We start from the raw sequence: 16,114 nt of genomic DNA, 5'->3' as shown, positions 1-16,114 counted from the left end.
CCCTATTCTCACACCACGGTCAGTCCCCAGGCTTTTGCCTTTTTTGTGGTGACGCACCTGGGCTCTCCAGCCCTGTGGAAACCACCTCTTCCACATTGCTACCATTCAGATTGGCCCTCATGATGCGATCCAGAGTGACATCGGACCAAAACACCAGCTCCTTGCTGTGGTGGAAGTCAAGTGCAATGGCATTTTCCAGGTTGTTCAGAAGCAGCGTATACTCTGAGCGATGAGGCAACACTTGTCGGATATCAATTCGATTGGCAAAGAGCAGCACTGGCTCTGGCCCTGAGAATATATGGAAAGACACCATTAGAGTACTCTGACAGGGTCCTGCCTACTATTCCCTCTGCACCAAGTCCCAGAACATAGTTTTGAAGTATTGGCAGCAAGAAATCAACTCCAAAGTGCAAAACATTTCAGAGAGATGCTTTTGCATCCTCAATACACAGTCCTAACTCAAAGATAAGTAGTTTTAAACTTTTTGGTAAGCATTCACTCAGCAACAAGTGATCACTCCAGGTCCCACCTAAGCCTGCCTCACCTCAGTCTCTGAAACCATACAACTAGGCAGACAGACTATAGTTTCTTTTTCCTATATCCATCTCCTAGCCATACAAACACACATGCTCTACCACACCTTCTACTAGATAGTTAAAATCTGCCTCAGCCAGATATAAACTCAGCAGGTACTTCCACTGCAAAGGAAAAAAAAAAAAAAAACCAACAGGGGAAGGTGAGAGAAAACCAGTATCAACATCCTTTATGGGTTTCATTAGGGGACTCCTAATGAAATCTTAATTTTTTAAATGGAATTTCTAATTTCCCAGCTCCTACATTAGAGGAGCTGAGGAATGAAGTTAAACAAGTGTATAGATGCCCTTAAAAAATAGCAGATGTCCATACGGCAGCCACTCACATTCAGGACTGGTGACCAGTATCAAGGGTCAAACCACAAGGAGGTGCGATACAACCTCACTGACTGGAAAGGTTAAGACACTTCCTGAACAGAGAGAGGCGGCTGTTTTTGTCCCAGGGTCTGGGTCACTAGGAACGACAAAGGACTAGGAAAAGAAAGCAAGGGCTGTCCCACTGGCAGGAAAAATAAACAGTGAAGTATCTCTCGATGGTTAAAATCACACAAAATTTTCACAGGCATTCACCAACAACCTGGACATACCTAATACAAATCCAGGTACCTCCTTTCCTCACATGTTGGCTTGGTGAACAGCATAATGTTGACAATGAAGCATTAGACACAAAATTATGAGAACTGGACCGATACACATACACCAGGATAAAGTTCAACTCCTCTTTACCTAGAGCTTTGCAGCTACGCTTGTCAGGTCGCAGCTCATAGCCTTGCTCACACCAGCACTGGAAGCCACCTTCACTGTTGGTACAGCCTTGGCTGCAGTAGCCTTCCTCAGCACATTCATTCACATCTGCATGTTGCAAACAAAGGGGGAAGTTACCATTAGGTCATCAACAAGTCAGGCAGTCTCACAAATAGCTTGCTTCTGCTTTCATGCTCTGATTTGCACCCTATCATAGCCATCTACTTCAAGCACATCAAAGCAGCAGGGAGGAGGCTACTGCTCCAAAAACTCACCTTGGCATGATCGGCCATCTTCCAGGAGCCTGTAACCTGTGTGGCAGGTGCACTGCACCATCCCTCGTACCATCTGGCACTTCTGTGCACAGCCACCATTGTTGACATTGCAGTTCTCCTCCCCTGTTCGTGGACCTGCAAAAGGAACACATGAAGATAACTGAGCTGAAACCACAAGGCAGCTGCTTGTGTCCTCAGCTGTTAGGCAGCAGTCGCCCTTCAGAACAGGCAGAGCAAGAGGGGGAGGACACAGGCTGTGCTGAAAAGCTGCCTCTTCGCAGTCAGAACCCTCCCCTGCAGGCCACAGCCAAATGGGACCGCGAACCTCAGAATAATATGCTTCTAGGATTCACTGTCTCTGCAGGCAAACTTTGATACCTGAGATCATAATCTTCTCCTCATTATTCCTTGTCTGCAGGATGTAATTTGCAAAACCACCAAGGTCATTTTCCTCCGTCTTCAACTCTCTCCCATTATCACAACCCAGGCTTTCTTCCTTACACACATCCTTCAGCAACACCAGATACGACTCCCACACATCACAGTGCCCCCATTTATGTTTAAGACTGAACTTAGAGAACTTACGGCAGTTTTGATGCGGGCTCTCATCACTGCCATCTCCGCAATCATTTGCTCCATTGCACAACTTCCTCTGGCCAATACAACGCCCATTCCCACAAAAAAACTGGTCTGGGGCACACTGAGGGGTTCCTGCAATAGAAAGGGGGAAGTAAGCACACCACAGGTTACTAATGGAACAACAGTCATGGTGAAGAAAAGGATACAGAACATGTTCTACAATTTGTTAAAAACTTTACATATGAGCACAAATCCATGACTTCCTCTTTCCTTGAATTCAGCTCATCTTGTACTCCTTACTGTTCCACATATCTTTATGCTGATTTGGAGGTCTGCAAACTCTCCTCCAGACTGAGTCCAATGTTGCTTCACTGCGAAGGTCAGCTATTTAATTTCTCTCAGAATGACTGAAAGGTCCTGGCCTAGTTCCCTTTGGTTCCAGATTCCACAACCCTACACAGTATGTGCAAGAGAGGAGTCAGTTCCTCACTTTAATCATCTCATATGTCACCCTAGCACGGCTACGGACCTTAAACCTGCCTAGGAATGAACATCTTGTCCAGCCCTAACTGCACTGTGACAGACTTGGAATGAGATTTACATGCATCCTTGAAATCTGAGCTCAGGCAACAGGATTTCACACGAGCTACACGCTTCAACTTCTGCTGTTGGCAGAGAGACTCTACAGAACTCTTGTAAGTAATGCTGTTTGTAGGGACTTCACCAATCCGATTGTTTCTTTAACAAAAACTGCACTGTCCTGTTGCCTCTTATTTCTTATACCTCTTAAGCTGACTTGGTTAGTGGTTTCCAAATCAACACCCTCTGATAATTCTAGGAAGACAACAGGAAAATACAGTTATCAGCAAAGAAATTATTAGACTGGCAGACTGCCTGTAAGCAGCATGGAAAAGGGTAGTTGTGAGAGTAACAACAAGTACAAATAAGAACTAACAGACACACCAACTGGGAACATAAAACCAAAACACATGGAGATTCACTTCTCAGAGCACAGGAATGCTTTATATGAAGTATTCTAAAACATGACTGCTTTTGTCATCTTGAAAATAAAGATCCTTACATCAACCGATCTCCTAGTATTCTAGGAATTTCCTCTCTATGGCCAATAAAAATATGTCTGCTCTAAATCCAAGAGGTGACATGGGATTGTAACTCTTGCTACAGACATTGAGACAGCACAGCATTTCACTTAGATGAACCAGTACACATTCTGCTTAGAACCCCGAATCAATTTTTACCTGGACCTAATGCAGAACTGCACAACTAACCTTACAGTAACAACAGCTGTACTGAACCCCCTTGGGTTTGGTTTGAGGCGGAGAGGTTGAATTTCAGTGGCTCTGGAAGTTTGACTTGGCTTCCGGGTGGCAACTGTTCTTTCAATACCTCTAAATACCTTTGTTATCAGGATGAGGCAACAGGGTTACCGGCTTGTCTTTAAGTACAATTACTTTTTCCAAGATCACCACAATCTCCTGCACACTGGTGCTCATGACAGCTGACCTATCAAGAACAGCTGTTCTCAAATGGCAACAAAGTGTGCCTCTCCAGGTCCTCTGAGCTCAGCTGTTCTTGTAGAACACCCACTCTCCTATCCTCAACAGGCCCAAACAAGGGATACAGTTTCACAAATCCCTTTTATTTTATGTAATCCTTACATAGGGATTACATGGACAAACCTATTTGCCTTCTACAACAAAGCAAGCTGCTCGGTTGATGTGAAGCAAGTGGTGGACATTGTCTACCTGGATTTCTCCAAGGTTTTTGACGTGGTTCCTGACAGCCTCCTCCTAGAGAAGCATATGTGTTAAGGTCTACGCAAGTGGTCTGTGCAGTGGGTGGGGAACCAGCTGACAGGCTGCACCCAGAGGGTGGTGGTAAATAGCTCTTTTTCAAACTGGCAACCTGTCATAAGTGTGGTCCCCCTGGGGTCGATACAGGGCCCAAAGCTGTTTAGTAGCTTCATAAGTGATCACAATACTGGGATCAAGTGTACCCTGACGAAGTCTGCTGATCAAACCAAACAGAGAGGAAGGGGACACTTCAGAAGGGAGAGCCACCCTGCAGAAAGACCTCAATAGGCTGGAAGAGTGGGCTAACAAGAACTTTATGAAGTTCAACAAGGACAAGTGTAAGGTCTTGCACCTGGGAAAACATAATCCAAGACTGCAGCACAGACTGGGATATACCTGGCTGGGGACCAGCTCAGTGGAAAGGGACCTGGGGGTCCTAGTGGACAGCGAGCTCAATATGAACGAACAGTGTGCTGTTGGGGCAAAGAAAGCCAACAGCATGCTGGGTTGCATCTACAAGGGTATCACCAGCAGAGATAAAGAAGTCATTATCCCACTCTACTCAGTGCTTATCAGGCCACATCTGGAGTACTGTGTTCAGTTTTGGTCCCCACTATACAAAAAAAGGTGTGAACAGGCTGGAGAGGGTCCAGAGAAGGGCCATCAAAATGATCAAAGGACTGGGAAGCCTGCCACGTGAAGAAAGGCTGAGAGAATTTGGTTTGTTCAGCCTTGAGAAAAGAAGGCTTAGGGGAGACCTTATCACTATGTTCCAGTGTTTAAAGGGTGGCTACAAAGAAGAGGGAGACTCCATTTTCACAAGAAGTCACATGGAAAAGATGAGGGGTAATGAATACAAGTTACTCCTGGGGAGATTCTAATCGGACACGAGGAAAATTTTTCATAATGAGAACAATCAGCTGTTGGAACAATCTCCCCAGGGAAGTGGTGGATTCCCCAACACTGGCCACTTTTAAGATTGAGCTGGACAGGGTGTTGGGACATCTTGTCTAGACCATGCTTTTGCCAAGAAGGGTTGGACCAGATGATCCTTGAGGTCCCTTCCAACCTGGTATTCTATGATTCTATGATTTTGTCACCCCTAAACTCACTGTTTAAAATACACTGATCCAGAAGGGTCAGTATGCACAGCTGGGCTCCACTCACTGGGATGAATTCATGGACCAGTACACACTATTTCTCAACAAGGCCTACAGATGTCCTGAAGGATTTAACTAAAATGGAAAACTCTAGATACTGCTTGAATCCTACCATAACACTAAGGTCTGTTGAAACACTCCTCCATAACCACTATTATGTAAAAGAATGGCTATATGCAAAATGATTACTAGAAAGAGAGACTCCTGAGTAAATATCTAAGGGGGAAGCTGGGACCTTTGACCTCTAAAGAAAGACTTTAACCTTCACTTTCACAAAATGCCTTTTTTGATTCCGCTGCCTGCTAGAATTACTTGGCAATTTCACAAGGTAACATGAAAGCTAACCAGAACTATGTAGAAGGCATGAGTTAGACATAGTCCATTTGACAAAGGTAGCACCTTTGCACACTATTAATGTTTCCAAGTCTGAATGGAATCATCTCAGAGCTCTGTGGCTATTCATAGTGTAGGTACACGATAGGAAGACACAGGGATCTGATATTTGACCAGGAAACACCATCGCTTAAATTAGTTTAAGCACACGGACCTCCACATGTTTGCAAGCATATAAGATAGCCTATAGATCCCATTCTTTGGGAAGGCCAGAAACTCTAGGGTGAAATCAGTGAAGCAATCCAAAAGAGACTTCACTACCTATTAGCTCCAGGATGGAAACATTAGCTATAAGCAGAAAGGCAGCAGGCCAAACCTGTGTTCTCACAGTTCTCCTCATCACTATTGTCAGAGCAGTCATCTTCCCCATCACAACGCCAGGACAGACGGACACAGCGCCCTGATTTACAGCGGAACTGGTCAGCTGTGCACATAGATGTAGCTGAGGGACCAAAAAAAGAACATTAGATGAGCAAGAAGGATAAGGATCAGAAGAGACAATTCCAAAGCTAACAGACTCAAACACTCTTTTGAATCTGCAGAAACCAAACGCTTCCACCAGTTCTCAGCACTCACTGCAGTTCCTCTCATCCGACTGGTCATCACAGTCGAAGTCTCCATCACACCTCCACCCAGCGTTAATGCACAAGCCGCTGTTGCACATGAACTCTCCAGAGCGACAAGGCTGGTGAGATGCTGCAGAGACAGTAAAGAATATAAAGAGCAATCTCAGACCAATGTAACATCCCCAAAGCCCCTCAGCCACCACCTTTACACTCCACTATTGTGTAACTCGTTCCTGAATAAACTCCTTCTAGAAACTGCTTTAATTTCTGTATGCAAAAGTGTACTGACTACATGGTGACTCCCATCACTTTCCTGATTAAAAAAAAAAATAACAAAAGAGCCGTCTTATGTGTGAACAATTAGATTCCTGTCTATACTGCAACCCTTCTCCAGCCAATGCAAAACCCATTTAAGTTTGCAAGTCAGATGCTTGGACCATTATATCACCCTGGAGTAACTTACAGCAATCGGATTCATCAGACCAGTCCCCACAGTCATCATCGCCATCACAGTGGTAGATGTCCAAAATGCAGCGTCCATATGCACACTGGAACTCCTCCAAGCTGCAGGTCGCAGCTGGAACATCTGATGCTAACAAGAGAATCAAAGAAAAAATGCCTGAGGTGACAGGGCACAATCCAGTTTAGATGCAACCTTCTCAGTCCAATAATGGACTAGCAAGTACTCAATGGAAAGGTGTTGGAAATTACTAGCCACTGCTGCATATCTCTGCATGACTTGTATTACTGAGAGGAACTTGAATGCTGCTTGCACTTCACTGAGGGGCAGGTTAAAGCTGCATATAAAGACATCCATGCAGACAATCCACTAAAAATAATAATTTTTAAAAAATTACATCGGATGTTAGTCTATAAAAACTAACTTTTCAAGAATCATTAAGTTCTAGAAAAGGAAACAGCTATGAAGAAGGAAGGCTGATGGGAAAGCAATAAAAAGGATCCAAGAGTGTCACCTTCCAACTTGCTTGAGAACACTATGTTTTAGTGCCCTCCAGAAAGTGTTTAAATTGTTTATTAAGCATGAAAACGGTAGATACAAAAACAGATGGAAAAATAAAGATACCCTGGGGTAACTCTGTATTAAGGATTGACGCATGTCAGAATGTAATGTTAAAGTATGGAATGATTCCTTTGAAATTTTCACAAAATTAAGCACTTGAAGACCAAAGGAAGCAAGAAAGCAAGAAAGCAAGCAAGCAGCAAGGTGCTCAGGTCTGCACCTGACCTTTGAGGATTTCCTTCCTCCCTTTCCTCTCAAGCTGTCGCCAAAACAAACTGTGTGTTATCACTAAGGAGCATTGCCAGACAGATGACCCTGGGCAAAGCCTAACAAACTTATTGTCAAGGATTTGTCCACTGTTCTCTGTTCAACAGTACACTATATAAGAAGGGAGGAAAAATACTTTGAGTCCCACACAACAGAATCTCACACCTCTTCTCATACTGTCCAGAGAATGAACTGCATGTTTCATGCATATGAGTTTTTCAACTGAGGAGCTCAAAACATAAACCCAAGCGAACTATGCCTGCCTCTCCAACCTGAAGTAGTGGGCACAGCCTGCAGTAAGAGCTTTAGTTCAGTAAGTAAGCAGTGGCTGGTTACCAAAACATGTGTTAATGTGTGCCTCACCAAAGGAGCCTGAAAGGAGTGTTTAGGGAAACATTTTCTCCTTGAGGAGAAAATGAAGTCAGTGACTTAAATCCTCGTGTATTGATTCAATGTTAACACACGCCCCAAAAGAAACACTCAAAAAAAGAAAAAAAGAAAAAAAAAATCAAAGGAGAACAGTTTAGTCCCACCTTGTCCTAGATAAATGACAAGCAGAATTGGAGATAAGGAAAAGATGACAACTGCATGGCAGAAGATAAGAGAAAGGGTGGCAGCCAAACTGACCTTCTTAGTGAGTTACTTAAAATGCCTTATTGAGACAACTGCCAGCCAGGACTGGAGAAGCATTCCAGCTCAGAGAATCAGGGGCACCAGTTCTGGGTGCCCCTCCACTCCCATAGGAGGCAAGGTTGAAATATCTCCCCTCCCTTACCCAGGGCCTATTCACGGCCTGCTGGAAAACGACAGGCAAGAGAGCGAGAAAGGGAGAGGGGGAAAGGAGAGGGAGAGAGGCTGGCTTCCTCTTAGAGCCCTTTCGTGGCTTAGAAATGTTTGCAGCCCCTGGCTCCCTGCCAACTCTCATTATCTGGAGAGATAAAAGACAACTCCCCCATGCATCCACTCCCCCTGCCCTTCAGGAGCTGGCGGCCCTGATCCCCCTCCCAGAGCCTTTTGAAGTTTCCTGCTATCTAGAACAAATTCTGCAAAATGCCTTTGAGAGCAGGGTGGGGGAAGGGACCACTACAACTTCCAAAGACACAGGAAAGACGGCAGTAGGGGCTAGGAAGGGACATAATACACTCCTGTCCCACTTGCCACAAGCCTGTGAAGGTGGAGGAGAAAACAACTGTTGTGGGCTCTCATGGCCCCCATTCCCTATCATTCAAATCAGCTTCCAGCTAACTTGTCCTACCGGCCCTTTTCAGACGATGTAAAGTATCTGGGTGATGAGGTTGGTTAGGCAGGCAGCCTCTGCAGTGTGCAGTCCTCCCTGGGGACGTGCAATCTCTGAGGATGCTGTCAGTGGGCAGAGCCCCTCAGAAATTTCAGGCAGGAATCAGACAAGAGGAAAAAGAAGGGAATGGTTTTCCTCCCTTTCCCCCTGCCCTCCAATTCCTTCAAGTTTATTTAGAGCTATATTCTGTAAAGCGTAAGCCTCCTGCTCTGACTCAAGGTCACACAGCCATGGGAAGGAACAGAGAAGCAGCCAGGCACCAATGAAGTATGCCTGTGAGGTAACACAAGAGTTATACCATCCTCTTGTGTGCCCTCTGGGGTAGGCAACAGAAGGCAGCACAGCTGACAGTACAGGCAGGACTAACTTGTTTTGATCTCTGCTGCAGAAAACGTGCCAAACCCCAAGACAGGAGCAGGTCCAAAGGACTATTTCCTGTGGTTACAAAGCAAGGAAAGCACTTACGGCAATTCTCTTCATCTGAGCCATCCTTGCAGTCTGTGTCACCATCACAGAACCAGTGCTCAGCTATGCAGCTACCGTCACTGCAACGAAACTCCTTCTCTGAGCACTTTCTCATATCTGCAAAGACAGCAATGCAAACAAAGCCTTGGCTTTTCTCAGAGTACCCAGGAAACAACCGCACCATGCTCCTGAAGCTCCTAGGGCACCCACAAACAAGACTGCTCATTAAACCATACATGCGCATGTCAGGCAGTGCCTGAGCAAAACCATAATTGTTCATTTAACTGACACAGAGCTGCTGGATTCAACAGGAATCCACAGGACTTCACGATGGCATGTCAAGGAATAACAGGTCTCAAGTGATTTTTTGCCTGGCAGGTAAGCCACACAGCCTCAGATCCTAAGCAGCCAGCCCTGGGAATGGAATATCCCACAAACCCAGCCCAGATAAGTGAGCTGCAAGTGGTCACCAGGCACAGGGGATCCTAGAACTGCACAGGTGGGAGTCTGTGCAACCCCTTTTAAAGCACTGGTAGGGCAATATTTGTAGGGCCACATTACTCACCACACTGCTCATCGCTGTTGTCACCACAGTCGTTGTCACCATCACAGTGCCACAGGCTGCGGATGCAGTATCCATTCTGACATGAGAACTCATCTTCCTCACACTCCCGTGGAGCTGCAGGGACACAATGGAAATAGGGTGAAGGCAAGAAGTTTTACCTTGCAGAACACCAAATCTGTGACACATTACAAATTGAGCAACATCATCTTCCAAGGACACCGCAGTGATGGAGAGCTGATTTTCCTTCCCCTAACAATACCAGGAGGGCCACTGTGAGATTTCTTGGGTGTCTCTCTTCCACTCCATCCACAAGTCAATAGTACAGCAGACTCTAAAACTTGAGAACACAGGCTGGAAGAAGTACCTGGAACAGAGAGATGGAGCCAACTACCTGGTGGTGGTATTCTAGCACAGTCCCAAGTCAGGCTCAAGAGATCCCCGCATAGAAAAAAGGCAACCCAGGCCTCTTTTTAAAGGAGTCAAAAGGCCCTATCATTATCTAACAAATAATTGCTGACAGAAATATATCTCCACCTTCTTTTCACAACAATGCCAAAGCTACCTTCAAAGGAAAGGAAATGAAATGTTCATTGAAAAGAGAGAGAGAAAATGTAAACTTCCTCTTCCAAACACCTCAGTATTTGCAGCCTCACTCCACCCTCTTTGCCAGTGTTCTAAGGAAGCTTGCCTGCAGACCAGTGAGGAAAGGAGATTGTAAAGTTAGCACCTGTGTGCCTCAATCCAAAAGAAACCCTCCTATGGTTATGTGCCAGTCGCAACAACCCCCTGGGGGTCTCCTATTCACAGAACCTTGCCTTCCTTCTTTCATTAGTCTCCAAATCTTTTGATGACACCCTTCTCCATTTTTATCTTAGATACAAGGGCATTCCAACTTTTTCTGACAAACAGAAGACCAAACAGTCCCAGACCTATATACCTTTTATTTCATGAAAATTTTCAAACAGAGACTGGAAAACTGAACTTAGTTCTGTGATCCAGAGCATCATACAGGATGTCAAACTCCTGAACCTTGCTTCCCAGCCCTTTGCCCAAAAGGGCAGGCAAAGATCAGGGACATACTGATCAAAAAGTGAATTAATTTCCACGCAAGTATTGGACATGGGGTACTTTACAGCCAAAAGCTTTATTTTTGCATTTCTTGAGATGTGGTTCCTCCATCAGAGCCCCTCTGGAGCACCATGCACACAACTTTTGTAGAATTCAACGGCTGTAGAGTGATGTTTATTAAGCAGCTGCAACTATCTCAACCAGACAGTAAAACAGCTCTGCTTCTAACTGCAGCCTGATGCCAGCCCTAGCAACCAGTGCAGTTTCAGAGAAGCTGAAGCTCCAGTGCTACGTAACATGCTGGTTTTCTGGCACATGCTGCCAAGTACAGACCTGGCAAATTTTTGTGGAGAAGGAAAGCTGTATCCCTGAACGCCTTTTGATAATGGAACTCAACCGCAAGTAACCCTTGTCCTCAACACAAAGGGGAAAGATGGGGGCTGAACTCCAAAGACTCAGGCAAAATTCCCTCCATTTTAATAATCTGTAGAACCACAACAGCAGTGCTCACAGCCAGCAGCCTGCCATGGCAGCTCATGGTACTTCACGTGGCAGCAGTCAGCTTTCACAGTAATTGGTGCCTGTGTGGGCAGCATCCCTACAGCACCTCCCTCTCCTCAGGGAGCTCTGTTTGAAGGGAGAGGATGCTGGGGACAACCCGGCACAGCAGAAAAGTCAGACAGTGGAACCTGAGGCCACAGGAAGTCAGCCAGACAGGCAGTTCAGTGGGATTTGGCAGGGGTTAGGCGTTTCCATGAACAGGGGAGGACATGAAGAGCTCAGTTCAGGGAAGTGCTTCATGGGACATTAACTAGCAAGGCTGCAGGGCATAAACGGTTCTCCAGCTGGATGGAGAAGCATCCCCTCCCCCAGGACACGCAACCAAACAGCAAACCAGGTGCCAAGGCAGCAGGGCTTATGGACATCAGGTACACACCTCTGTCAGAGGCAGGATATAGCTTATTACAAGCTAAAGGTCTGATTCAGTGGATAAACTTTTACATTCCTGTAATAAAAAGGTCAAATTTCCCCAGCCATGGCAGGCAGGCAATGTACACATCCTCTCCCTTCAGAGATGTGACTTACGGCAGTCCTGTTCATCAGAATCATCCTCACAGTCATTGTCTCCATCGCAGACCCAGGACCGGCGGATACACTTCCCGTTGTCGCAGTGGAAGTCCAAAGGGGAGCAAGTGGGCAGCACTGAAACAGCAAAGAAAGACCTCATAGAGCTGCAGCCAGCTTCCTTCCTGAAAGTGGAAGTTCCTTCCCTTCTGAGGGAGGAGGGCTACACCTTTTAGAAACTAAAGGCATAAAATTTAAAGTAATAAGGAAGAACTGTTGCTCAGATGGGGGGCCAGGGTAGCCCTGTAGCTTGGCAGTCTCTCCTCCCCAGAGAAGCACTGACCTTTCCACAATAAAGTAGCTGCCACAATTCTCTCACCGAGTTCCTTTTTTCTCTTTCATCCCTGAGCCTGTCGTCCTCCCATAACTGCACTTATTTTATAACAAGCTAAATTACATTATCAACATCTTTCCCGTATGTTTCCCAGTGCAGTCCATCCTGTTTCTATTACACAGCAAGTTCTTTAGAGTGAGAACTATCAGAAGCAATGTTTTTGGGAACAAGATTTTGCAAGGTACATGCTACACTGTGTGCCAGCATGGGGACTCGTGCCAGCATTTTTGTCTAACAAACCTGCAAGGAGAAGCTTAGAGTCAGAAATCCACTGCTGGGACACGGGCAACAAAGTCTAAACCCTGCTAGAGGTCTCCAGAAGGGACAGAGGAGGGGGGCAGACATGGGATGATACTTGCCTACACAGAAGTCTGCTGGCAGTGAAGTAGAACCACAAATCCACAGTGTTCAAAGAGGCCTGGAGCCACAAAGCTGGAATTCAAGGGGGAGCATCAGCCCTGTCCTTTTCCCCACAGATGAGAGTAACACTCAACCCTGGGGGGTTCATGCTTTTAAGTGCTGCCAGCTGTGGTAGGGAAGGGGCTGCACAAGACTGTTCCTGACAGGTGTGTTCTCCAAAGAACAAGGTTAGCTCAGCAATGCAAAGGGGTGAGGGCTGGAGAGGCTAGTGCCTAAAACCCTTTCATCCCAGCCCAGCTTGCCGACAGCATCTCCCATCTGTCACCAGGCAGGCCAGCCCTCTTCTGCTATACTGCTACTTCTTCCGCTGCCAACACTATCCTGGAGTTGGGAGCACAAGGGGAGGGGGAGTACAAGAAGAAGGTGAAGACAGCAGCCACACACACAAGGAGGATTTAATAAGGAGAACAAATAGTCACATTTTCAGCTTTTCCAGTTTCCTCAACCCTCATTTTCCCCCTGGCCCAGGACTGCTGCCAATGTCCTGTGAAAGCAGCGTGGATTACACTATACAGGATCATCCACAGCTTGCTGTATCAAGTCCTCCAACATCTCTCACAAAGGACCTGTCCTAAAAGCCTCCAACCCTAAGAATACACTAGTACAGTTAAATTCAGACTTATTCTAACATCTCTTTTCCTAACCACAAATTCTGATCATCTTCTCAGCTATTCTTGCACTATGGCAGGTGTGGGCATCTCTGTATTTGAGAGGACATCACTGCAGATGTCACTGTTTTCCATGCTGAACCCTGCACTAGGTGACAAAATACAGAACCTGGCACTGGCCCTTGTCCCTTGTCTATCGTGTCCAGGATGCACCAAGCAGATTTACGTCCAGGTCAGATCCAGCCACCTCTAGGCCCCAGAGAGGTACGAAGGAGCGAGAGGCATACAAATCTGTATTTTCACCCCACGGATTTGACAGCACCCTGGTCTTCCAATGACTGACCCATTTCCTTACGTTGCAATTTCTCTGAGCACCCCTGTGCTTCTGCATCAAAACAGAGGGGGAGCTTCTGCTTCTTCCCCAGGGTAGGCAAAAGGGGAACACACACCAAGACAGATTTTTAGATTCAGAGGGCCAGTTCCACTGAGAGAGATCAGCCCTCTCTCTCTCCCAAGCACAACTTCCATACGATGCACGCTGAGCAAACCTTGCCTGGCCTCAGCTGCAGTTTCAGGACTAAGACCATCCCCCCAGCATATGCTTTTCTGTCTGCTCTCCCCAGTCCCAGCGTGACTAATCACCAAAGGACTGCACAGGAGCCGCCTGGAAGGTAATTTGCATGCTGACTCTCCAGGGGAGAATTCTTCAGGCTCCCAGAGGGTTAGGCCATTAGCGCTGGTTCAGAGCTGACACCATTATCCCACTGAACTGCTGCATCCCTTCATGAGGTAACGACACAAAATGAAATTCCACCCCTACAGGGAGTAGTTCAGCCAATTTCATACTCCCCCTAAATATAAAAATTGAGCTTCAAGCACAGGGGAAGGGGTGCAGGGAGAAGAGGACAAAACACAAACTGCCACATACAAAGGAAGACCTAATTCCCACCCCAGCAGACAGCAAGTGTGTGCCAGCCCAGACAACACCAGGGGGGAGATAAAACCTCTTCTACGGGAGCTCTCCTTTACAGGAGGAAGAAAAAACACAAACCCACTTAAGAAAAAACAAACAAACAAACACCAACCCACTAATGAACGAAGGCTGATGTCTCATAGAGCAGAAGAATTGCCAATGGGATCAGGGCAGGGATCCACATAAACTCGTAACCTGAATCCAATAACGGTAACAAACTGATGCTTCAAAGGAAAATGCAAGAGATTCTGCCAGCAGCTTTCACATGGGAGCAGTCTCTTCCTAACCCCCTCTTCCCAGCTCTGCCCTCCCAAACCATGGTCCCTTCTCCCCATTAAAAAGCAAACTGCCTACACAGAAACATTCCTGCGTTTCCTTCTATTTGTTCTGAACACACCAGGCTTCAGTTCTGCCCTACAGCCCTTAGGTCTTGGGTTGTTATTATTCAGCCCTTCTGTTAGCCATTTATTACTTTATATTTTGATGAGTTTTATTCCTACAGAGTTAAAGCTGAGGGCATAACACTAGACCAGAGTTAATGTTTAGTACTGTTGTAAATATATCGAAAGTGTTTGGAAATTCAAAGTTAAGAGGAAATTCAAAGGTTAAGAGGTCAAACTTAGGACTTTCAAATGACCTCCACTATATTTTGCCCTGACATCATGGAACAGCTATACAATTTGGTAAGCATATTTTAGTGCTTTAACTCATTTTAAAAGCTATGCTTCCATGTTCTTCTGAGAATAGCCTGAAGAAGAATCCATGGCAATACAAATGAAGTAGTAAGAACTCCTTTCGCCGCCAGAGATGGAGCAATTCCTCACTAGACAAGCTGGATTAGTGTCCAGAAAACTAGAAACAGAACCCCTATATTCTCTTCCCAGCTTGATATTGATGCATGCACGACCATGGAACAGTTCTGTCTCTTTAGACCCGCTTCCCCAAGCAATAAAATGAAAGATATTTATTACTTCCTAAGAAAGCTGCAGGTCCTTCATAGGCACTGTTTCCACTGATGAGAAAGTAATCATAGATTGCACTAACACGCTTGCACCGCTACTCCTAGCAGGATTAGGTAATGCAACAGTAAACACAGTTAAACCTCATCCCCCCCTTCCCTGCTCAATTCCAGCTTGATCTCTCCGTATCTGCGCAAAGAAACAGTATTTTCCTAAAAGAGAGGCGCAAAGGCAAGTCCTAGGATGGAGCTGAAAACAGGCAAGTGCCCAGACAGACAGGGACTAACCCGCCTCCCCAGACAGAGTGGAAATGCAGGATGGGGAACAAGGCCAACGAAGGGGAGCCGGTGGAAAAGCTAAGGCCGGGCAGCAACAGCCCAAGAGAGCACATCTGTCAACTGACAGCAAGCAACACAAAAAGGCCTTTGAACTTATAACAATTTCCCTGAGCTCATCCCTCTGCATGGTCACCCTGGACATCATCCAAGGTTTCAGCAAAGCTAGGTCTATCGTAAGCCTGCTAGTCCTCCCCCTCTCCCAACTCCTATTACACAGGGCGCTCTTTTATGGCCGAGCAGAAGGGGAAGGGGGAGGGAAGGGGAAAAGGGAAGTTTATAAGGTGAAACACAGACTGAATCACGTCCTACTGTCCTTTGAGCACTTTATCCTTGTTGCTTGCAGTGAGCAGGTTGCTTTGTACCCAAGGACAGCGAGCAACTAGTGTTCAGAGTTCTGGAGCACAGCAGTTGAACAATACTGCTTGTTTACTTAGACAAACTCTCAGTCACGTGAAGAATGAGAAGCTAACTAAAAAAAAATTCATGCTATCTAAATTAGAGACAACTGCAGCCTGACCCCCAGCTATGTTCACACTAATACATGTGTATT

The 16,114-nt window shown here is 46.0% G+C and overlaps 1 protein-coding gene across 1 annotated transcript in view; it reads right to left on the bottom strand.

Moving 5' to 3' along the window:
• LRP4 (LDL receptor related protein 4) overlaps positions 1 to 16,114 on the bottom strand; it is a gene marked incomplete at its 5' end in the record, with an annotated part of 81,255 nt that overhangs the window by 18,504 nt on the left and 46,637 nt on the right. Inside the window, 10 exons of the mRNA XM_082484830.1 lie at positions 58 to 288; positions 1,320 to 1,445; positions 1,613 to 1,747; positions 2,198 to 2,323; positions 5,875 to 6,000; positions 6,135 to 6,254; positions 6,588 to 6,716; positions 9,175 to 9,291; positions 9,740 to 9,853; positions 11,894 to 12,010. Coding sequence (XP_082340956.1) covers positions 58 to 288; positions 1,320 to 1,445; positions 1,613 to 1,747; positions 2,198 to 2,323; positions 5,875 to 6,000; positions 6,135 to 6,254; positions 6,588 to 6,716; positions 9,175 to 9,291; positions 9,740 to 9,853; positions 11,894 to 12,010 — 1,341 coding nt within the window. The remainder of the gene's footprint in view (positions 1 to 57; positions 289 to 1,319; positions 1,446 to 1,612; positions 1,748 to 2,197; positions 2,324 to 5,874; positions 6,001 to 6,134; positions 6,255 to 6,587; positions 6,717 to 9,174; positions 9,292 to 9,739; positions 9,854 to 11,893; positions 12,011 to 16,114) is intronic.

Source organism: Vanellus vanellus (genome assembly GCF_965231255.1).
Source record: "Vanellus vanellus genome assembly, chromosome: 6".
Classification (NCBI taxonomy): domain Eukaryota; kingdom Metazoa; phylum Chordata; class Aves; order Charadriiformes; family Charadriidae; genus Vanellus; species Vanellus vanellus.
This window is presented reverse-complemented; position numbering and strand designations above follow the sequence as displayed.